This window comes from Anticarsia gemmatalis, chromosome Z (genome assembly GCF_050436995.1).
Source record: "Anticarsia gemmatalis isolate Benzon Research Colony breed Stoneville strain chromosome Z, ilAntGemm2 primary, whole genome shotgun sequence".
Classification (NCBI taxonomy): Eukaryota; Metazoa; Arthropoda; class Insecta; order Lepidoptera; family Erebidae; genus Anticarsia; species Anticarsia gemmatalis.
In genome coordinates, this window is record NC_134776.1 from 7,909,261 (window position 1) to 7,935,010 (window position 25,750).

Here is a 25,750-nt window from a genome sequence, read left to right on the forward strand (position 1 = left end):
TCCGTTGTTTGTAGAGGGAGATATTCCTTTTTTATTAATAACAAATGGTAGTAAATGATCTAAATCGAAATCAAAACATTCATTCAGTTTGCATTTGTATTTGGCGCTGTTATCCGCTCGACGGATGGAAAAGCCAGAGCACTAGCAGCTTCGCTTAATTAAAACCGCAACGCAGATATCAATATTGCACTACAGTACACAATAATGTTTGGAATTTTCGGTAATAAGAACTACATAACTAGATAAACAGATTCGTAAGCCCATTCTATGTTTGTTTGAAAACCACGTAATTTTGAAAAAATGTCATATGTGGCTCTACTTCTTAAACTAAAGAAAGTATTATAAAAATCCGAAAAACGCTTACATGAATTGCTACTTTATATTCTTTCTTTATATAATATTTCCGTATTCACATAAAAGGAAATAAAAATAATACAATACACACATGAGTACGTCGTTTGTACCCGCCCATATTTGTCAAGTTGTATTTATTTGATCACCTGCATCATAGATTACACAAGAATACAAGAAACGCAAACACACTCGTAATATAGTTATTATATACGTTTAAGATTCAGGGACATTGTCATTTTCATAACGAATTGTTCAAACAATATGTGAACCACGAATTGCGGATCTTACACAGTTATTGCTTAATCTGATTTCGCTTTTTATTGCTTAATTATATTTATTTAAAATAATATTATATATATTTTTAACACATATGATTTTTCTATGTCGCTTTTTATAAGAAACATTAACACACGTAAATAGTACAGCACATTTTAGTATCCTGAAACTTGACAATATGTTTTTTTGAAAAGAAATAAACCATGCTGTTGCGGCCCACTTAACGTGGTATAAGGAAAAGTACAGCATTTCTTAAAACAGTTGTTAGCAATTATGTTAACTTTGTTTAATTTCATATAGAAAGTACAGTGCGATATGAACGTTTAATCCATAATGAAAGTACAATTTTGAAGAACAAATACAGCAAGGGGTTTATTAGTGATATGAGTCAAAATTTTAGCCCACAGAGGAACATATTAAATTTTTAATACCCAAAATGATTGCTTTTGGCAAATAGCCGCGCAATATACTTACTTACCACTTGATTTTAAAGGAATTTAACTGAAACTAAGGCATTTATACGCAGTTTATTCATCACTAATACATACTTCGTTTCTAATATTCTATTCTCCTAAGGCCGTTTATGGGCAGTCTTTATTTAGAGGCCAAAAATAAAATCAATTATTACGCAGCAAAAAAAAACATCAAATCGCAAGTAATATCTACAGTGACATTATAAACAAAAGTATAGCAGACGAAAGCATCGTGTTTCCTTGTTATTTTCTTGATAAAATGGTATTGAACCTGTGTGTATCGTTATCTTGTCGAAGCAGATAATTTACTTCACAAATCATGACACCTATCATTTGTCTTGATAAATAACCGATAGCACGCGAAGTAACTGTAATAAACCAACATATGTTTTGGCTTAATCCTTAAATACAATGTACGATATAGACTTTATCTTTCTTAAATCTGTTTCAAATATTTCACCTCCTTAGTTTTGTCTATCATACTTTTAATTCGTTTGAAATTCATTGTAAACTTTCAAAGGCAAGACAGAGTGAGTCGTGAATCCAATAGAACTTAACTACAGTTTCTTAAAACTAGAAATCTATTAACTTACTATTTAACCAAGAATGCGAGTTCAATTGTATCACAGCTGTGTTACCCAAAAACTTCTGGAACGGTTCCAACAATCTTCACACGGTTTAAATGCCATATTAATATGGATATGCATAGGCTATATTTCATTAAATTCTACGTCGTAGTAATGGCGAGGAGCCAGTCTAATGAATATATCAATTTTATTATTTGCACCGTCGTCAAAACAAAATCCAGTAACATGTAAGTACATATTAGAATATAATTAACATAATGTATGTATTTAAGTCATTATGTGCGTAAATAGTCGTGATTCATTGATACAATTGCTTTTCTTGCTTATTGAATGTATCTTTTGTTAAGCTCGTTGAAAGACCGGGACATTCCAAAGGCAGTACGGATGTTTTAGTTAGTAATATTATTGTGGTACAAAAAGATCGGACCATATACATTTGTCTGATTAATAAGAAATGAGAAAATACATTACGTATTACATGTTTTAAAGATAATTTCATCTTGACCATTAGTACAGTCTAAACAAATTCATCTTCCATAAAAATCTTTCATAAAAAGACTTCAGTAATGTTATGGTCAATACACATTTCTTACGCCATAACTACACTTGTAATCATACATGAATACCACACAAATAGTTATCATATAAAATTGGTTTTCCTTCTCCCGATAGGATGCCTAAGGCGCAACATTATGCACCATTATAGAAAAAGGTTAATAATATTTTCTAATCTCAAACCACACAGGAATGCAATCTCCTTGTTTTTAACTGTTCGATGCAAAAGCTATTACTCGGTGTAAAGGGGAGAGAATCTTTTGTATTGTTACCACAATATGTTCAGTGGGTAGTATCGATTTATATTTGATAGTGGCTGCACGGTAAATGCGCTTCCCCGTTACGACAAAACGGATATTACGGGTAGCTAGTTTCGGAATGCGTTGTTTTTATAGACAATATCATTGGAGAAGGACATATGAGAGGAGCGTGGAAACGTTAACTATTTTCCACAAAGCCTACGTTTCGTTTTATAATCCTAACACAACTGTCCTGAGATTTGTATGAAAATATACTTTTACTATTTGTTTAGGCAGTTACAGGGCGCTAATCGCTTTCCACTAGTTTGCATAATATAGGAATCGGTTTTTAAATGAAGGCTTATGCAAAGCTTAACGGCCTATCTGCTTCACATTTTACGAAGGAATTTACATAAAAACGTACATGTTTTATGCGAAATATTCATCCGGTGAATAACGTATACAACACTTTAATCCATTAAATGCATATATCACAGAGATGGAGAGTATGGATATATAATATTTGTTGTCCAAGCTACGCAGACGAAGCCCAGGTGTTTGTTTCAAACCGAAGTAATATTTCAATGTCCATATTTATTCGCTTAGATTGCATACGCATTCTCACTTAAACTAAGACATTCTTATCAGAGTTTCTCAACACATCAGCGTTTAATGAGAATATTTGCAGCTAACTATTATAACTAACTACGGTGAGCAGTTCACCTTAGTTTCTTACTCATACGTTTTCAATAAGTTACTAGAAATCTCACGTCTTTTCAATATACACCGCCATCTAAATATCTTATTACAAGCTCGCAAAATTCTGTCTCACAGGCAATTTATTGACTAACCATCGAATCGATTACATAACGAGAACTGTAGCGAAAATCCTCGTAAACTATGAAGTTTCTTTCTAAAATTACAAAATTTACAGGGAAAAATATATTTAATCAAGAACTTCCCTAGACACCGGATCCACATGGGACTATGAACCAAGCTTCGTAAAGAAAATAGTAACTACATGTGAGATGAGAAGAGAAAAGGCTTTTTCTCAGATGTCAAACACAATCCAGTCTTTAAGGAAGTAAAATGAACACAGTGAATGCAACGGATATTACAATCATAAGTCGATTGATCAGTAGCTTCATTGGTATACATGTATTCGTCCTTTGTTTCTCATAATGATTCTTGCATCTGCCTTTTCGTTAATTTTCCAAGATTAAATCCTACTAATATTATAAATACGAAAGTTTGGAAGTGTGTATGTTTGTTACTCTTTCACAAAAAACTTTAATTTAATTAATTTTAATTAATTTGGGTACAATGATGGCTTTTAGTCCGAGAAATTATTTTAAGCGTGCGATATCCCGGGTAACTAGTACTTTATACATTTAAGTCCTAAATTATAAGAGGAGTCGTTTAGAAACCTATATGTTTATATCTATTTTAAATCCTTTGTTATTGTCGGAAAGTATGCGAGCAAATAGATACCTAGCTTTAAATTGCCGGAAAGTATAGATACCATAAAGTACCTAGGTTTGAATGAAAATTGCCTTGGAAAATCATGGGAAATCTTATCTTGCGGATGATGTCCTGAGTTAAGACTGGTATACTGATATTTTCTAATGTCTGTATCCGTATTAATCCATATTAAGATCTTTATCACGACCACCATCCTGTCACACAATGCATGCAGTTCACATTACAGGATAGACTGGCATAAAGACGTTAATGCGATTGGAAGTGGAGTACCACCAGATGCATCTAAAGTAGGTCAAATTGCTGGTCTAGTTGTCCTAGAAACATGAAAACAACAAAAACAGATATTTCTTTCTGGTTGTACGAAAATTATATACTAGTAAAAGAGCAATGAGTTAACCTATTGTTATGAAAATCATTTTTTACGCAAATTATTTTTGGGAACGACTTGTTATACTGATAAACCGATCGCAAGTTGAGTAAATAGTCTGCCTTAAGTCTGCAGAGATGTCTAACATCACTTGAAAGATATAGTATGTGAATAGAAGACTGTTATTAAATCTAGACCTAGGCACTAACTTGCAACTTTGCGGTTGGTCAGTGTTATCGCTGGTCGTGTTTGACGTCAAGTACAACACGTGACCATTATGTGTAAAGGACAATAAAATTATTACTTGTTCAAGTAAGACAGTAGCAGATGACTAAGTAACTAAATAACATAGTAACTGCGCCATCTCTCTTGTTCAAGTTATTATTCTTAATATTTAAGAACAATGAGGTACGACTGAAGAAAAGTTTTTCTACCGAGAAACTTCGGCTGCTACTTTTATTCATTTTTTCATATGAAATGTATTAACATTTCTTAGAAGAGACAAAAGGGAAAAATCAACAGGCGGCTTGTTCTATTCTTCTTTAAAGAAACGCTTTGTTTTTTAGATAGTTATAAGAAATGTTATTAAATAATTAAGTATAAGAATGTTTCTATCTTGTTACAAATACCTTTAGCTAGAAACTGGGACATGCACTCTATATCTCATTGAACATCTTTACTGATAAAGATACTGAATAAATCCATAAAGGTGCCATTTGTTCCTTTGTTAAGAATATTAGATTAACGCGACATACACGTCGAGCACAACAATACCAATCCATTAAGAATGCTCTACATTTTTCTATAGAAGCTGACTAAAAACGTCATAGCACACTCTTAAGAGCCATTAGCGCGATCGACAGGTAACAAGTCATTCACTCTCAGAACGTCTGAAAAACTGTATCGACTACTAATATACTCGTATTTTAACGATAGATATTTACCGTCGTAGCTGACTGGTTTCCTGTCCACTAGCCGTCATTGCATAATGGGTCTAAAATGTCACATTCAACAATTTTAAAAGCTTTAGTAAATATTTTGTTTACACAGCACATTTAGCTCGACCACGCGATATTGGACACAATTAATTTGCGGTAGGTATGCATAATGTGTTCGTGTTAAGCTAATTAACACGATGTATGTTGACTGAAACTACCGATACATTGAGTCTATTAGGGTTAGCAAGAGCCGGCGGACCAATTATTGTGTTGACATATTTGACCGATCGCTTACTTGTTACCTGAATGCTTGATACTACAATTGATTTGGCAAACAAACACTTCAAAACTTGGTGAGAAAAACACCAACAAAATTGAGGCAAATCATTTTTTCAATCGCTTTATTGAATTTAAATTTGAAAAGGTCGATATTTTTTAGAACTCATTTTATTGAAGCAATGGTAGAATAATAGCGTATTATTTTGGCTGTTATTTTACCGTCCGTCGTCTGAAGTACGTCAGAATTACCTCTCCAAGTGTACTTAAAGTTAAACGTTGTCTAGTTTCATAGTTTATGAAGAATATTTTAGGCCATATCAGACAGTTTAGTACGTAAACTTTGGTATACATAGTCGTCATAAACACAGAATTATATGCGAGATAAGAGCAATCCTTTTATGGAGCTATATAAAGAAATGTCAACAACCGATTACCTCCTCGGCGACTAAATATTAGAAGAGTTGGTATGTAAAGAACAATGCATGACACGTTGATTTTAAAAAGCGATAGTAGGTCAATAAACCCTGGGGGAGATTATTCATACCTACTGTAGATGATTAATATTCTGAGTAACAAGAATACTTGCGGTTGACTGGATGAGGCGAACATTTTCTTCTCTGTTCTAAATCTATACTAATATTATAAAGCTGAAGAGTTTTGTTTTGTTTTGCTTTGGATTGTTTTTATGAACGCGCTAATCTCAGGAACTACTGGCCCTATTTGAAAAAATATTTTAGTGTTAGATAGCCCATTTATCGAGTAAGGCATCGGTATTATCACGCTACGACCAATAGGAGCAGAGTACCAATAAAAATGTTACAAAAACGGGGAAAACTATTACCTATTTTCAGAGTGAGCTAGTACATATAAAAGGTTTATCTTTATATAATTCGTATGATTTTCATTCTTCTTTAAATTTATTGTCCGCATAATGCATACTGCATTAGCACAAGTGCCTATCAATCATTACGTAGACCAATACCAAAATTAGAACGCAACCAATTATGGACGTTTTACTAGCTATAGCAAATACATAGCATAGTACTATCAAGAAATCAATTTCTCAGTTAAACTAGGCTAGTTTTATGCGTGTTAAAGATTTTTTAAAGCTTTGGCATACTTGTTTCTTAGAGGGTTGCGTAAGATAACAGAGAGGAACTGGAAAAAAAACATCGAAGAAAATAGCACAGGAAAATTGGTACAAGGCGAATATTACTCTTGAGAGAATGCCTTAAGAAACTTGATCACAAAAGCAAGATTGCAATGACTACGTACTTCGTAAAGACAGAGGAGTAAAGGTTTACAAAGAATATGTAGTTTCTGTTTTACAAAAGGTAAACTTGAGTTTGTTTTATAATTCTTAGCCTTTAGTTGGCTTGATGCTCAGCAATTTTGCTACTAAAAGTAATTTTCTGTGTCGTTTTTACGTTGCAACGCATATTCCATTCACACATAATGATAACACGAGAAAATGTATTTATATCAGTCAAACATTAGCTTTAACGTGTAATGAAACGGTAATAAGTTTTCTTCTTAATGCATCAATGTTTGATTTGTGATGGATACTTAGAATGAGATGAATCAACTGTGACTTATCAGCGCGATGAAGGTAAACGTTTTAGTTCTAATGCGAGCCGTGGCGTCATTAGTTATTTATGAATACATAGCAATGTGTGCATTGAGTATGCTATATCAACAAAGCGTAAAGACGTAGTAGCTAATAAGTAATATTGTATATGACAGCCCTTTCTAAGCAGACTACGCCTTCCGCAATTTTGCTATATTATTATGTAGTTAAAATAAAATAACTCCAAGGAAAAAATTATATACATAATATAACGCCAGTTATCCCCTTAGCTGTAGACAGAGGTGTACAAAATACACCCAGTAATAGGGGGCGAGCCAACTCAAGGAAAAAATAAATAAATATAAAAACTATTGCAAAGTTTCACACGCAAAAGCAGAGAGACAAAGACAGCTACTTCTTTGTAAACATCATAAGATTCGTCTTTCAGGTCTAGTTTCATTGAGCTCCTATCATAATTTAAAATGGACGAATTTTACTTAACGAGTGCCGTACTTACGTACCTACGCGTTCAATATGCATATAATTAATATTTATGTCGCACTATTAGTTTACTTAACGCAAACTGGTACTACTATTCTCAAGATCTACATACACACTAAACTAATTATAGACCTCATTGGTATGATTTAGTATTTGAACTAAAACGTGCGAATACCATTTGTTCTAGTTATACCAGTCTAGTGCCTAATCTCGTTATCCATCGGCCTGGACATTTGCGGGCAAAATCGTGACATATTCGAGGGATTTCTCGTAATGCTATTTTGTAGTTCGATTTTGCGCCGAAACCCAAATAAGATTTGTTCCCGATATGCTTCCTACTCTAATGCCAATCGTAGTTGGCCATCGTTCTGTCCGATCGAGAGCGAAATCGAGATATGAGCGAGGGCTTTTACAAATGGTTATTCAGCAGAAGCAGCTGCATTGTTGCATATGACACATTGAGTCATGATCCCCACTTACAGCCCGAAGTAATGTAGCAACAATGAATCCGTGTCAAAGCACTCGATGCAGATAAGACGAAATTGCTCCTCCTTGGCTTCGCATTGTATAATGATTTTCTGAAACGTGCGTGTGATATACGCAGTGCGAACTAGATTTATGCGAGTTTATTGAACTGAATGTGGAGATTTTGAATAGAAGTAGTTTCAAAATGCTGATGTATTCTGAAATACTTCGTCGTGTAGATACGAATTCATAATGAAGTAAACAAGGTAATTTTACTGAACTTCGATGACCGTTTATGGGTCGAATGGCTTAGCTAGTTAACAGTTGTTACTGAGAAATTGACTGCCAATCATAATAGTCGGTGCAAGATTATGTAGCCCATATTTTCCGTCACAGTGACTTTATGGAAACAATTGTAAATAATCTCGAAACAATTTACTTTGAAGGATTTCCTGCATCATGGTGACGTAGCACTCGTAACAAACCTACTTATTAAATAAAGGCGTTGTTATTATTCGTTTTTATGTAAAGTTAATAGGAAAACGCGACTGAATCGCACTTATTATGCACATGCACAACGATACAATTTTCTTAAGTCAGGGTTAGCGAGAAACTATATTTAGACACGAAAATAAGTCGCGTGTTACTTAAACATAATCTACTAAATTAATAACTTACGAACTGTTTTTCTTAATGTTAAGTTTTGGTAGTACCAAAAACAAATGAACCGAAAACAAAAATTATTTCGTAGAAAATTAATAGAGCATGCACTCAACTAATTATTTAAATGTGCGAAGAACTTATAACCGCCTCACCAAGAAGGTATTTAGGTAGTGTTGATAAGAGTACTGTAAACAATGAATGCCTCGACTATTTCCTCGCTAACTCACAACATAAGGTAGAATACGATAGGTTCAGGTTAAACTAATCTAGTAATGAGCTGCATCAGGGTTTTCTAGTAACCGAGACTTCTGGGAAATAAATGATAAGAACGAATAGGCAGAGTAAAAGCCAATATTTATAGCAGTTAATATCGGATATGAAGTCTTTATATTTTCGCCATCACTAGACGCGGTCGATCCATATTAAAGCACGACAATGCTCTATTCAAATGCTGTGACCTATAAAATATCTCTCACTTCAATGATTAATTTAATTGAAATTATCATTATAAACAAACGGTAATCAGTTCGTATGTTCAAGTGATCTTTAGATAAATAGAAGTTTCTGTAAGTATATGCTATAAGTATATACAGTTAGTATACCCTAGCATTTAGAATGTTCTTGTTTTTTAAACGTGACACGTGCCATTTTTTTTGTAGATATCCTTCGCATAAATCTACCATTAATCTTCTTCGATCTTTTACGGCTGCCAGCATTTTCCTCCAACGACAATGGCTGATACATTTATAATATCTGTATCGTGTTGCGATGACGTTTATGTATGCAAAACTCATTGTTCAAATTTCGGGGACCATAGGTTATGCCTTCTATTTCCAAATCGAGGTCGTCCTCATTTCAGCCGAAACCATTCTTCGGTATACAATAATGTAAATAAAGTATCGAACAATGAGACCACGTGTTACCCTCGAATGTGGTATGTCCATTAGTTGTAATCCATTCTTAATTATTTTATCTTTCACGTCTCGGCGATAGCTTATCAATGTTGGTGTTGATTGCATTCACCGTTGTAATAAACACTGACAAGGTAATGAATCCACTTCAAAAAGATGTTAGCATCTCTAAATGCGCGAATTGAAATAAACAGACGCCATAAAACTCAAATTACGCGTGATATATCTGGCATTATCAATTTGGGCGCAGATAGTGGAGGCACACAGAGCGGCAGACGCAGCATGCTGTATACACTCGTACGGATGGAAAATCACGATGTTATTACACTAATACAACATAAGAACCGGCCTTCGCTACTGCGCCGCACTACTCGCTTTTCCTAAATGCATGCGCGTAGGCAGCTCACAACAAGCAATAAAGTCACTTCATATTAAAAAACCATAACAATATTTTAACATTTTAAAAATAAAACGAACATCAATTTTAATATTATAGCAAAACCGGTGACTCTCTACATATGTTTAATAAATAACTTTGATCATGTCAATTAAATTATTAGGAACGTCAATAATAACATTAAACTCCTAACAACGGCTTAATTGTTAAATTGAAAGAAACCGATTTTTCACACGTTACCAGCAAATTCAGTGTAGGTAAAATTTATGTATTTTTTGTTTTACGAAATTTAATTAGAAACCTAAGGAATTAACTAATTAATAATTGTTTTAAAACAATCACGGTACGACAGTAACTGCAAGCGTGTCGTTACCATAACAATAAACCAGAAACACCGATGCGATAACATAAACAACGTAATTACCTGTTGTTGCTGCTGGTGGTACTGGGCAACCAACCGAATACCACTCAACTCCAAGGAGCGAGGATCCAACGACCTACTCCGAGGTTTCTCCGAATAAAATACATCCTCGTCTCTTTTGCCCTTCTTCCATCTAAAGTAGTTCGCCATATCGGTCCATCCACAGTCACGAACACTTCACTAATAGGGGCATTTCACCGATCACTAGTCAGTACAAGCTTCGGTACGATGCAAACATTTTCGTAGTACCGGGTAGGTTAGATCACGGAGGCATCTCTATAAGTACTGAGAGATAACGTCGCCGTCACGAGACGTCGTTATTGTTATGCAACATAAGAGTGTGTAAGCGACCGATATCCGTGGGTATCAAAATCGGTTCCGGCGCGGAACTGGAAAAGCGTCGCGGGAAATGCTCGCCGTTTTATCAGTAGACAACGTACCAACCCCCTGCGCGCTTCGATGCCATGCACGACTGTTGATAACTTAACACTTCGTGGGCGTACGTATAATTGGCTAACGGAATCGTGATTTATCAATTGAGACTATAGCTATTTTGAGCTTACTGCATAACACAATTGTAAATGTCATATTTTCCGTGTTCATTTAGCCTCGATTTATCACAAGTTATTACAGTATGTCAGTGGTCGCACGAAACTCTCGTGTTGACTTGTCGAGTGTGCTAATGTAAGTGTATTATCGCGATGTGCGCCTGCGATGGTAAATGGATGACCGCACGGTGTGATAGACCCTAGGCGTGACGTATACACGGCTAGATTGTTTGAATCGTATGATAGCAGCTCGTAAACAATACTCCCACATGTGACGTGCACTTCAAGGATATCAAAACAAAACAGCTAAACAAATATAACACTACTGGTACCATATTGCGTGCATTTTTTTTTAATCTATTTCACTTCTATGGACTAAATTATATTATAGGGTTCTTAGTGCAAATTGAATTACGGAACTAAAAAACACAAGAAGTGTACTTTGAGTTACAAATATGAAAGCGTTAATAATCTAAATGTTGATTGGTGTAGTTGAACCTGTTTCGTACATGGATTGTATTATTTATTTATACTGCAACGAATTTATGTGTGAAGTGAACATTTATTTAATTTGTATAGCTTTTTTAATGTGTAGAGGATAGATTTGATTTTAGTTTTTCTCTAGGAATATACGATGTTTACCCGATAACAATAGTAATTGCAAAATCTTTAGCGTACTTTCACACTAAACTAGACATTCTTTAATTTATTATAATGTTTAGGTAATTATGCCAATATTAAATAGAAGTTATTTGTACGGAAAATGCAAATGGTAAAAATGCCATGGTGGAAAATGGAGAAAATAACAAGCAAGGATAATCAACAATAAACATTTTTCTACAAACGCTCCCTAAGGTGCCTGTAATATTGTTAATACTGAATGTCTATTTAAAAACGTAATACATAAAAACTAATGTATAATAATTGTCCAATTACGAGAAATCCTGGCTCAGGGTGACACTGGCCATCGAGTAACGCAAAACGTGCGGCCATATAATAACAGTTTAGAAAACAAAAGAGGTATAAAATATGATTACGCTCGTATTCACAAACAATAATACGAGACCACACACGAAGTACACATGAACATAGCATATCACATAAACCGCAATTTCAATTCACTGGCAATACATTACATAGGAATATAAAAAGCCGGCCAAGTATAGACTCGCGCACGTAGGTACCGTACCATCCATAAATGCGAATACATTTTCTTGTCATCATTATCGAGCTAAAACAAGCAAAATGGCACGCGTTTTTTGAGAGCCTCTTAAATATTTATCTTAATCTGCGTTTTTTTGTTGTCATAACGGCTAGAAAAAGACAACACCTGGGAAAATTTCAACTGTCAGTTGACAATTTCATTTTTAAACCATCCATCTGCGACCAAGACCTAATAAAACCAAAATGACATAATTTGGTCGAAAGAGCATCGTTACCTTAAAAACTACATCGTGTTTAAGACGTGTTCAGCAATTTAGTAAAATTGGATCAGTCAGAATACTAGGTTTTGCATTCACAATAAACTGTTGGGTAGTACGAACGGAGAAGAAATTCTGATCGTAACATTGGTGATATTAAGAATACAGCTTGGCTTATCGTTACGAAAACTGATAGAGCACTGGCTATAATTAAGAACAGCGTTCAGAAGTAGTTTGCGTAATTAAGCTTGTTGTTGTATTAGTCCCGTGGCTGCAAATGTGACTTGTAAATCATGAGCCCTGTAATCTGAGGTTGGTAGATAGAGTATAGATTTTTTTGTACAAAGGACAATTGTTTTAGTCCCAAAATCAAAACGTAAAATGATAACGAGTAAAGCGCACGTCTTTACGTAGCATATAAAAAATATTATCATTTGTCATCCGAAGCAGCCTCTCAAGAGTGGCGTAGCTATAGTATGGCTAAGCAGTGGAAAGCAATGAGATCCCCGAGCTCAGGGGGGGGCTAGACTCTGATCAACAAACCATTTTTAATTGTGTCTTTTAGTTGTTGTGTAGACGGCCCAAGTTTACTTGTTGCGCCATGGCCACAGACTATCTAGCTACTCCACAGCCACCGAAACTCGATTAATAGAAGCTTTAATGTCATGGTGTAGGTCCGAAAACCAGTTTGATGTAAAAAGGACTGCACTGAGAAAAGAAGAATTCTTTGATAAAATTATAAGTGGACATCCTGTTTCAACGCTCAATGCCTTCTATACCAAAAAAGGAAAAGAAACAAGCTTTATACACTTTTGACCTACAATATTCTGGAACCATTGAAAACCACATTAAATTAGACATCAACTTTTTAAAGGGTACCAACACGTTTTATTTTGCGAACTCTTTGAAAACGAGTTCCGCTATTCTTATGACACATGTGTGCTTTTATTCTGTACAAGGATGGGGTTAAATACATAGATCACAATGCATACTGTGGCATTATATAGAGGGGTCAATAGCGACGGTCAAAATGCTGACCATGATCTTGAATGGACCAGCTGCGTATACAAGGGTGGTCCAAATTCCGCAGTTTTTGACCAGACAAATAACGCACAATGATAACTTGTTCCGTCTATTCAATACTTTCGATCTCGTCGACATTATTATCGGTTGGTTAAAATTCAAAGTGACCAGCAAATAAAGGCGAGATACTAGTAATAAGATTCAAATTACTTTTTAGTGTGTTAAAAAGGGCTGCCCCTTTTTAATATGGTCACAAAGGTTAATACAAAAATAGTCTTTGTGTTTGCTGAATGGAAACAGGAACTGTAGCAAAAGACAAACAATTTAGATATTATTCATACATTCACTGCTAATGTTAAAATAAGTCTTCTTATCGCCTAAAGCACAAAACCAATTTGAATGAAATTTTATGCAAAGATATTGAGAGACCTGAGAAAGGAATAAGGATAGTTTTTATCCAGGAGACTCCACAAGAACAGGTAATAAGCCGTATAACTATGATCCACGCGGAACCACAGGAACATGAGCAAGAGCTAGTATTCAGCTCACTGCACAATTAAAAAGATGCAAGTACCATATTACTGCATGCAAATACCGCTATCTACACTACACAACTCGTCGATAGCTAGCATCTGTATGTCAAATCAAATGTAAATATTGCGTTCGTTCGACTTTTGGAACTCCGATGTTCTGTCAAACTGACCAGTTTTTATTCGAAGGTACAAAGAAACATTTCATGTTCTAAGATATGGGCACTCATTCAAATCGCATACAAGTAGACTTATCCGATAAGCTCTTTTTTCGCAAGATTTCGTGAACTACAATAATGGGTGGGAACTTACCGCCTTTCTCTTCTCAGCGCCCTCTATCGGCATACTCTGTCCCGGCACAGAGGCTCGACCGCGGAACATCTCCATGACTTTGGCCATGGCACTGGGACGACGTGAAGATGATGCTGTGATGGTGTGGTAGTACTGTTGACGACATAAACATTTATTATTATTTACACATTTGAAAACGACTTTTGATTGCTTACTTTACTTAGTAGCACAGGCGGGATAATTTATTTCTTAAGACGTCTTAAGAGGTTCAACACATAACAGAAGAGATATAAATGCGCGTGAGCGAAGCGAATACGCTCTAATTGCCACTGCCTGTCTGATACTACCTGTCAAGAATGTTTGCAAAATGACAGCTTTCGTGCGTGATGTCACGAGTCTGTCACCTAATGTCTGCAGTTATGAACAAGGCATCTAAGCAGTTTCATGGATTACATCATTTATGAGATAAAAAGATGTATTATAAAGCGCGATTTCACTCAAAACTAGCTGCCTGAAGTTCTTAGTATCTTTAGTAAACTTTATAAATCGTTATGCAGTTCAACTGTTCTGCAAAATGATGTCTTGACATCGCGATCAGCAAAGTAATAGTATATACTATTACGGCACATGTGCACCTTTATATAATTGTGTAAAGGCAAATTAGTTAAAAAATAATTCATGGGATTTGCATTCGCAAGTTCGTACGAGCTACGTCTCGTACGTTGTCATGGTGTAAGCACAAAGGCCACCAATATTATAAATTAATTGCAAACAAAACGCTATACAGCTATCACGTTACTTTCAACATAAACGTATACGTACTCGTTGGTCACTGCCGGAGTGGGGATGAGCAGATCCGTCTCGCACCTTCGGTAAAGGGGTTGAGGGCGCCGGCTCGACCTTCGCTTCGGCCTTCGACGTTTCTGGCTTTGCTACATCTTTGGCAGTAGCACTACTATTCGATTTGGTCATGTTCTGAAAAGAAAATATTTTTTTGTTAAATGATTGCACGCAGAATTAATGTGATGCACGCAAAATTTGTGAGAGACGTAATGTGATGAATAGTGCGACGGGCGTGGCGACACTCAAGAGGTTTGTTACTATTGATACCTATTAGCGATAAAGATAGCATTAACGTTCTAGTAAGTCTGTTAAGTATTTATAAGAATATCAAGGTGACGTTGATGTTTGAAACAATTCAATCTTACCTGAACAGCAGATATGACTTGCTGCATAATCGAGGGCTGCTTTTTCACTTCACCGCGCGGCTTGGACTTGAGATAATCGAGCAGAGGCCGCCGGCTCACCCCGGAGGTTCCTGTAATAACGAAGAAATTATCAAACAACGTGACATCTTTGCTGTTCATTGAACAAAACCGAGTAAGACTATAATCTTTCGAACTACGTCGAGCAAGTGCGAATTTGTAGACTTGACGTCGCTCCAAGAATCAGAACAACACCTGCGTATGCACGTTCACACGACAATTTACTTTATGACTATCGTAAATTCATTAATTTACATCGTATAAGGAATAATGTTAATATAGAACTGATTTTTCCGTACTGATGTATCAAAAATGTTTCTAGTTAACGGAGATTTGAAGGAAGGTACACTCTTACATAAAAATAGTAATAATTTAAACCGATGGCGATATCTTGTTCATATTGAATTATAATAAATAAATAAATTTAACCCATTACTGTCCCACTGCTGGGCAAGGGTCTCCTCCCGTAATGAGGGAGGGGTTAGGCCTTGAGTCCACCACGCTGGCCAAGTGCGGGTTGGGGACTTTGCATGCCCTCAATAAATGTATTAAACAAATTTTAGGCATGCAAGGTTTCCTCACGATGTTTTCCTTCACCGTTGGAGCATGTGATAATTATTTCTAATACACACATAACTTCGAAAAGTCATTGATGTGTTACCTCGGGTTCGAACCTGCGACCACTTGCGTGGGAGGTGTCAACTTATACCACTCGGCTATCACTGCTCTTGAATTACCATGTCATAAAGGTATAATCTATTAACATTTTGATACTGTTGCTTGTTTCTTTAATTTTTTAGTGACTGTGTTTCTGTTCTGTGTAAGTGTACCTATGTTTAGAAGGCTTTTGGTTTTGCGATGCTAAACCAGTTAACGAAGACAATAATATTATGGCATATTCAAATATCGTAAACTTGAATTTGAATTACGTTCTAATATCTTTTTTAGATATTGATAGTGACATATTGTTGATTTCACAAGAGACGTGGCAAGGAGTCGTAGGGCAGAAGGTAAGTATGTAGCGTTGGTTCTCAAAAAAAAAAAGAGAAATGCTTAACATAGGCCTCGAGGGCTGTCCAACATAACGATTCGTTACGCACAGTCGGCTAGTCGCTGTGTAACTAGCCGACGGCAACTGTACATTATAACAGTTCAAATAAGTGCTTATGCCAGCAAGAAGTCGACAGCTGACCGTTATAGTCATCGAATGACTGATTGAACAGCTATATATAATACTTTTAACTATTGTTCTTTCACTACCAAACGAATCATAATGAAGGTGTCTAATAGTCACGGAAAAGTTTCGCATTTAAGTTAGTAGTCGCTGTGTTGTATAGGCCTAAATCCTTCGCAAAACGTTGAATCAAGAGATTGTTGTTTCGTGTCAGGGAATAGTTCATATTCGCGTAAACAAGTAGTATTGGCATTTTATTCTTAACTAGCTTTTGCCCGCGACTTCGTCCGCGTGGTTTGTGATTGAGGACAAAATTTTCACCTCCTATTTTATCCCCTTGGTGCTAGAATTGATCAAAATCATTAGCGGATGTCTACGTCATAACGTCAAAATTCAGCCCAATCCGTCCAATGGTTTGGGCTGTGCGTTGATAGATCACTGTCAGTCAGTCAGTCACGTTTGAGATGAATATATATTTAGATAGATAAAGGTTAATATTAAACTAGCGATGTCTTACCATGAATGGTCTGTTGGTACATGGGATGCGGTTGCCCATCGTCAGAGGAACCTCGTCGTTTGCGCTCGCCGACGGACTGAGTGCTGCGTGTGATGGCTGCGTCAAGACGTTGCTCTGTAATATGCAAACACAATTCTTAATCACGTATATCATACATACATACGACACAGGTCCCCTCCGAAATTAAGAGAGGATTTAGGAATCCAACAAGCTGCCAAAGTGCTGTCATGAATAAGACTTTGAGTTAATATAATAACTACATTTGTACACTGTATTTGAATAAGTCGGATTTACAAAATTTGCCCATACTATATTATTATGACACGACAATACATATTTCGCATGGCTAATCATCGTTTAACAGATTAAAAGTTTTGCGCCAAAAACCATTCCAATGCCTAGCGCGAATAGGATAAGTCATGATAGGCATCATACGTCTTATCCTATCCTATTATACCACTAACTGCAAAATCTTAGAAGATAATATTAAGAATTCGAGTTCATCGCGTACTGTAACGCTCTGTCATAAAATGCGACATCTAATCATTGCAACTTACACCTTAAAGAGTTATCGTAAAGTTTGTCGCACTTTATTGGAATACCAAGGATTTTTAACACATTGAATTGCCGACTTTCAAGCTTTCAAATGTAGTAGATATTAGGGAGGTAATAGATTTAGGAGTGTTATTACCAAACATATTGCTAATTAAATACTTAATAATAACATAATTTACGTAAATTATGCGTCGGCATCAACTCATTGAGAAATAGGTGAAATATATTTTAAAACAATACTTGCTGAGTCTGCGAAATTTATTATCGTTTTTCTTTTCTTCACTCATCCTGCTGAAGATGAATCAAATAATACCGCTGCTCTAATTAGTGTGATATATTCTTGAATAACACAAGATTCTAGATATTACTTATTACACTACCACGTAGGTTTTCACATTATTACGTGTTTACGACTAATTAAAAGTTCCCTTTTCTAATTAAAGTCCATACTTTACAACTTCCAAAATAAATGGTACACTTCTCGTGACCCCAATGTCTCGTTATGAGTGCCCTATGGGCTACGTCGTAGTAAGAAACAGCTCGTATGCGGTAAATACCGAGCCGCGACTGATGACTGCTACCAACACAGGACAAATACCGCTCGCGTCCCGCCCTGCACCCGGCGAGTCCTGTCTACGCAACTTAGGGAGCTTTCGTTGAATTATAGGCATTCTGTACGTTTTTCGAAGTATCGAATTTGAACACCAAACAAACAGCAAAATGTAGCCCTCAACTGGCCAATGGGAGCAGCGGCTGCAGACTCGTGGAAGGGCACCCTAATTGGTAATCGAATAATAGGTAGGCTATGTACCAACACATTTGTATGTTATGCTTTAAAAGTCCCCTTTAAGATTTTGATTGTTGTAGAAAATGAAAAATGTTACAAGTTCATTTAGTGTTCATTAAGGGGGAAGGTAATAAAACTATAAAACGTTGACACCATGTGCGTATCTGTGTCAGAATCTACATACCGAGTCGCGGTTGTATTACAAAACAGTTTCCATTGATATACGGTACTACGACTAGTTTGTTTGTTTTCCCCCTACACATTGTGCCCACTCTTTTAACGAGTATCCTTGAATTGCGTATCCTATGTTAGTGAGATTGTGCGTAATACTTATGAGAGTAGTTATTACCTATTTAAAGTAGTGCGTATAACTGATTTTTGTAGCGCATATAAGCGTTGAATAAAGAGTATTATTCAGCTTTGGTAATCAAGTGACAGACAAAAAAAAACAATGAAATGAAATAATATTATTAACAGTTGAATAGGTACCCAAAAGCGTTAATTAAATAATGTCAAGAGGATGTAAATTTCACATCGCATAGCATATTGACACAAAGTACATTGTTTTTGCAAGCGTTACTTCATAATAAATTACTATAACACTGGTAAGGCGTGAAGGCCACTTTCAGGAAAACAAACGCAATTTTATGTGGTAAAACTATTACTTACTTATGAGTGAATCTTGAGTGAATATTCAACGGTGGTCTGTTATAGCCTAAAAATAGGTACCTACCTACTTTGGCCTATCCAAGGTCAGCATCACAAACGTTCTGATATATACTTTTGCAAGAACAAACGTCCTTATAAACTGGTTATCAAATCTTGAGAACCAAAGTAAGTGTACAAAAAACAATAAAAAAATATAAATAGATTCACAAGTAAATCGGAAACGGTAATAAAATAATTCTAAGTTATTATCTCAATGTGTCACTGGCATGAATCTTTCGTTATTGAGTAAAAGGGGTGAAAACAGCAACATTTAAAGCATCTCTTGCAATAAAAGAAAGTTGTAAACAACTGCGTACCAAAACAAAGTGTTAAAGGAGGTCAGGTTTTCATTGATGCCGCGTACAAACACAAACAAACTTTGTTTGGAGCGTCTGATTCATACTTATTTACTCGGGTGTAAAACCGCTACGATTAAATGTCTCCGACACAGCCACTAAATTCCATCTTAACTCAGCGAAGTGTGTTGCTTCGGGAGTAAAGGAACCGAATTTTATAAATTTACAGTAGGTAGGTATAGCAAAATAAAATTGAAGTTTCATTCTTGAATCATCTGGGTTCGGTTAGGCGGTCCAAATAGCTTTCGAGCTATTAGGAGCTAAAGTATACCGTCTTAACAAGTTAGTTGACAGTAACCTTAAAGCGCACAGCTATTTATGGGGTTAGCCTCATTAAGAGCCGCGCGGTCTGATTGCAGTAATAAAGAACTAAGTACAATCGTTGATTTTTATACGCGATATATCTATCTAAAAAGTAGACTTAGAGTGTATTGAATACCTAACCTAATTTCACGAGTAAAGGTCGCAATGTAGTTCCATTTGAGATTTATGCTGCGTTTAATGCGACCAACAAACATATTAATGGTAGTGGCATAATGGAGCTGAAGTATTTGAGTGCGCATAGAAACGCTATGCATAATGCATTGTGCGAGCAACGGTGCGACGTATTCCGTGATACTTCATCATTCATAACGCATAACCGATTTATTAAACTAGTCGGTGTTAGAACTAGTGTTTGGTGTAAATCTCGCAGGTAACATAAACTTTCTGTCAAATAGGAAAAATCCCAGCACTAAGTGATATCGATAAATGTAAAATAGGTTTTTATCGCGCGTAGACAAACATATGATAATGTTCGCTACTATGTTATTACCACGGCGAAATCAAGGCCACTAGACGCATGTTTTATATGTAAGTGTAACAGATTCATATTGTTTGAATCTGCGTGGTGCAAATTACATTGTTTTATTGCATGACAACAGATTAGATCTTAACATCGTGTTATCCAGTGCGTGTACTTGTACACCGCTGATTTATTAATCATTCATAGCTGTGAACAGAGGCTACAACTACTTATTATAAAGAAATGCAGAGACGGCCGGTACCTACAATCAGCGAATCATTTTTCACTTTAGTATTTAAATGAAATACCTACCTAATACAAGTAAAATAAATTCCGGCACTTTAATAAAATAGAATGACTAAATCAATCACCTCATAATTGACTACTCAGTCAAGCGTAATAAATGGGCAAAACAAATATATTTTGTGTTCTCATTCCGTGATCATTATTCTAATATCGATAAACAAACAGAGTAAATGTGGCGACACCTTTACGATGTTGATGCCAAACCGCACCCACACGTGAACCAATGATTGTTTCAATTGCATAGGTAAACAACATAAACACTCTAAACATGCAAACTTGTTATTTTCCTTCGGTGTTCTTATAATAAACGGCCAGTCGTCAAAGCGACTTTATTTTATATTCGGATATTTTTATAGCCATCCAGGTCTCGAGGTCTTAATATAGCTTATCCGCGACTTTGGTTGCACATAACCTTTGTACTAAAAAAAACTTGAAACAATAACGAATTCACGCACTTGCATTATATCAACACAATGTCTGCTACATGTGCCTAACAGATTTTTGGTGCACATACAAGTCAAATTTTACTCATGTCATTCAAGACATTCGTTTCTCACGCAGAACGTAATCATATTTAATGTTAGAATCTCCATTTTAATTAATTAATCAGCTAATTACAAAAATACCTAATGAGTAATCATCAGACAAAGAGTTCGAAATGATATAAACATTGGTATGAGTTACTCTCACGTTAACACCGAACCTTACGGCTAGACGTCTGGCGCACGGCCAGCTCGGTCGAAACAAATATGTAGGCACACTCTGGCCAACATTGCGGCCCACCTACTACACTCTCCTGCGATAATAAATCTATATTTACTAACTGCGGACAACACAGGTATCACTTTATTTGACAGCACAAAGTTGTGTGTTCTTTTCAGAAATCAGATTAAGTGGAAAACAATTAGTAAGGTGAAGTCACGCAAGTATAATTAATTAATGATGTCATAGTTTTCGCGTGCTGGACCTATGCCTATAAACGCGGAGGTCGTCTGATCATCGCTTGCAGCATAACCTACGACACACTCATATAATTACACTACAATCACTAATCATTCAAACACTCACCTCGTTTCTCTCGTCGTCTGTCATCGCCGACACGTCGTACTTCTCTCTCCTTACGAGGTGGGGTCTTCTTCACGTGCTCTTTTTGCCTAACGCCCGCTGCAGCGCCCGTTGCAGCACCCCATGTCCCTGACCGTGCTCTTACTTTTTCAATATCTTTTCCAACGGCTCTAAATATAACTTCGTCTGCTTTGGGTGTTGGTTTTGTTGGCGTGGCAGCAGGCACAACAGCCGGCTCTTCTTTTGGAGTTACCTGAAAGATGCAAAAGGCATTTTAATTAGAACACTTCTACTATCGCATTGCTTTTTATCATTCAACGTCAGCAAAACTCACCTTATCTTCGGTCCTCTTAACCCATATATCCTCAGAGCTCGTAGGTGTTTCATCTACGGTAGATCTAATCTCAATTAAACTACTATCAAAATAATTCTTATCATGGTGGAGATTCTGCTTTGCAAAAATAGAACGTATGTTTGGACGCAACTCTTCGGCACCTTTGGTTCCAAAGTGAACAGTGTGTGCATTGTGCACTTGTGCTCGTAAAATGCGTTCAACAGAGGGCGGCGCGGGCGGTGTCGTCGTAACCAAAAATTTATGTCTAGCTCCCATCACAGTTCGTTTTGGAGGTTCTTTATTTACAGATTCCACATTACCACCTATATCACCGACAACATTAGCATTTTGGTCTGCGGTGTTGTCGTTAAAGCTTAAGTTTTTAACAGGCTTTGCTGAACTTTCTTTCGAAACCACACCAGCCCTAGTTTGAGCCCATAATGAGGCACCCAATAAATCACCTTCTTTCTTCTCATCATCTTCATCTTCTTCGCGACATTGTGATAATCTTCGCCGTTCCGGAAACGGAAACGGTGAATTAGAATTGCGACTTGAAAGGTTATTACAATGGTTCATAAAATAGTGTTGGAAGAAACTATCAGTCTCCGGCGTGTCATTGTCGTCCCCTTGTATAATATCCTTAAGTGCAGCTAATGATGTGATGGTGTTGTAGTTAAAAGCGTTTACTAAGTCTTCGCTGTCGGTGGATGTGTCGGAGGCGGCGTCGCCCCCTTCTTCAGTAGCCAGCTTGTTCATCTGCTGGCATACTTCATCTAATGTGATGTCAGTGTCTTGTGCCTCTGCTTTTTTCTTCTTCTCATTTTTACGTCCGCTCTTCTTAACTTTAACATTCGAGGTTGATTTTGTTTCGGTATCCATTGAACAGCATGTGCCTTTATTGTTTTGGCCAAAATTAAGGTATTTTTAAGAAGAAGCAAATATTTTAAGGCACTTTGTTACTTTGCACAATTATGTCACATAAAAGTCACATGATAATTAGATTTAATGTCATTTATTAAGTAATATCGTAACAGGTTTCGTGGCTTCCGTCACCGATCGCATGGCATGGTGTTGTTGTTTGATCGCAAACTATTTTCAGCAAACATTTTACGAATCTGCAAATGTAATTAGTTTTCATGGTCGCATTCTCCTTGCATATAATGTAACAATATATTAGCTATGTATTGCACAGAAATATTTATATTCAAGTTTAATCTACTAGATGCCGCGTAGTCTTGGACTAGGCTACCTCAATAACATAATGATATAAATTATCTTTAGAATAACATTCTGTAATGATGTTTATGTCTATACATATTACGTGTAGTCGAGCTCGATTACTACTATGCAGATAACTCTACCAATAATACAAAACTTAGTCTTACTCAGCCACCAAAATAAATTCAATTTGCAACGATTGTAAGCCACCCATTAAAATATTATCAACGATAAGAACAAACCCAGATAATGATCCAGAAAAAATGCGCCATGGAAATCCTTTCATCGTTGTAACAATATGAAACGTGATAAAATTACAATACTTATCGCCTCGCTCGGAAATGTATCACAGTTAATTTATTCAGAGAGACACTTCAAGCTGTTATCTAATCAAAATCTGTCACAGTCGGCCCGATGCGAGGTTTAAGACGATGAGCATGATTTCAAAATCACTATTCAAGTACTTACCTACTTTGGTATTACATGTCGATGAGATCATTTGCGAGAGAATAACTTTGTGTACCTAGCTATGTCATGTTCACATGCACAATTTTGGAACGGAGCAATAAAATGTACTAAAAGCGTCACTTCTCGGAAATACAATATTAAAACACAGGAACGTTGTAGTTGTAGCAATGTTTCACTAGCTCACGTACTAATAATGGAGTTTCTATGCAGTGATGGAGATGGATTGAATAAGTAATTGCGCGGTTCCTGATGACAATAGAATTCAATCGGCAATAGGAATGCTAGGTCATGAAGTGATAAAATACACAGAAATCAATCAACAAGTTTTTCTACGTTAATATTCAGCGTCTAAGTAAAATGAAACTGTCAAATTGTTTAAGTGCAAGTGTTTGAATTTTTGAAAAGTAGTGGTGTAAGTACTGAAATTTTTCTAACTGCTCATAGTTTAATGAATACTAGGTAGATACGGATCACAATAAAATCTATCAAATTCACACTGAAGCATTTCAATAACCACTGTCAATTTGTATAGCTGGCGAAATTACTTAAAAATGTTTTCAATGTTCATAAATTGTAATGGCGTCAATCAAACAACACTCTCGTAGGCAAACATATGAATGTAGCTACACAGCAAAGCCAAACAGCATCCATAAAGTAATTAGAGGGGATCAAAAAGTCATCACATGACATATCAACGTTCAGTTTTAATAGACGCACGATGAATGGCCGTGTTTCGAATAAAAATAGGACCCTAGAGTGCTGTTTGATATGCATTTGTGGAAATAAACCTTTAAAAAATATTTTTTGACATCAATGCAAATTGGAATTTGCGTCGAGCATAGCATTAAGTTAAGATGGCTTATAATAACGTCTCAGATTTCCAATTCGCTCGTTCAATTATCATCTTAGACATTGATCTGTGAGACTATGTGATCAAGATGGACTTGCGCTTATAAAAAGGTACAGTAAAAACACACTTTAATCAAGCAGTGATGCGAGGGTGAAGGAATTACTATGTTTTATAAAGTAGAGGCAGGTAAAGTAATTGACGATATGGAAAGTCAAAGAAACTGAAAAATCTTGTCTAAAATGTGTGAGAAAAAGATTTTAATGATATGACTAACCCCCGGTTTCTGACACCATTTAGCGTTTTCTTTTTATGAGTTTTAACGCTATTGAATAGATAAACTACCGCTTAATGTAGGTACCAGAAACCGGCGGTAAATAGGCGATAAATAATATTTGTGGTTTGTACGAGGAAGAATTAAGACTCAGTACAATGTTTTATTCTAAACATGCAGACTGCATTCTAGATAGTTCATAATTTTTATAGTCAAGCCATGTTGAGATTAATGAACGATCAATGCTAATGCGGGTGGGCAAGGACGCAGTTAGCTATCAAGTACACGACAACAGACAGCCAGTCGTACCACATACTAACAATATTCATAATGAAACAAAATTGTATATCTTAGATTCTAACTTCATATACTAAAGATATTTTGTTCAAGATTTATGTTTTGGAGATGGCCCACTTTACGAAATTATTTCCGAAACATATTATTATCACTGGCAGTATTATAAATTGAAACAATAAACTTTAAATAACAGCTGTCACTACAACCAATCAATTTGTTACATTTATTGGGATAGGATAAATAAATCAAAAGCTCAAACGTAATGGCCAAATAGTCTCAATGAAACCGGCAAGGTCAAAGTCCAAAAAGTAAGTATGTAATAAAAGAATTCCAAGCTTCAGAACTCATTGAGATGGAATTAGAGAAAACAACGATTTCATTTGTGTTACTGTCTCCGACACTGAAATTAAATTCCAACAAGCAATTACATATACAAACTGAATCCATATCGGACTGCAGTTGAGGTGTTTGATATTTGAAGAAAAACAGCAAGAGCAATGAGATACT

The 25,750-nt window shown here is 36.0% G+C and overlaps 1 protein-coding gene across 2 annotated transcripts in view; it reads right to left on the reverse strand.

Moving 5' to 3' along the window:
- LOC142986641 (uncharacterized) overlaps positions 1-25,750 on the reverse strand; it is a 90,630-nt gene that overhangs the window by 56,659 nt on the left and 8,221 nt on the right. For both annotated transcript variants that reach the window (XM_076135190.1, XM_076135192.1), the window contains exons 2-7: positions 22,140-23,254; positions 21,809-22,058; positions 17,245-17,358; positions 15,497-15,606; positions 15,111-15,263; positions 14,310-14,441 (exon numbers count right to left, since the gene is read on the reverse strand). In XM_076135190.1, the coding sequence (XP_075991305.1) occupies positions 14,310-14,441; positions 15,111-15,263; positions 15,497-15,606; positions 17,245-17,358; positions 21,809-22,058; positions 22,140-23,018 (1,638 nt within the window). In that variant the 5' untranslated portion in view covers positions 23,019-23,254. The remainder of the gene's footprint in view (positions 1-14,309; positions 14,442-15,110; positions 15,264-15,496; positions 15,607-17,244; positions 17,359-21,808; positions 22,059-22,139; positions 23,255-25,750) is intronic.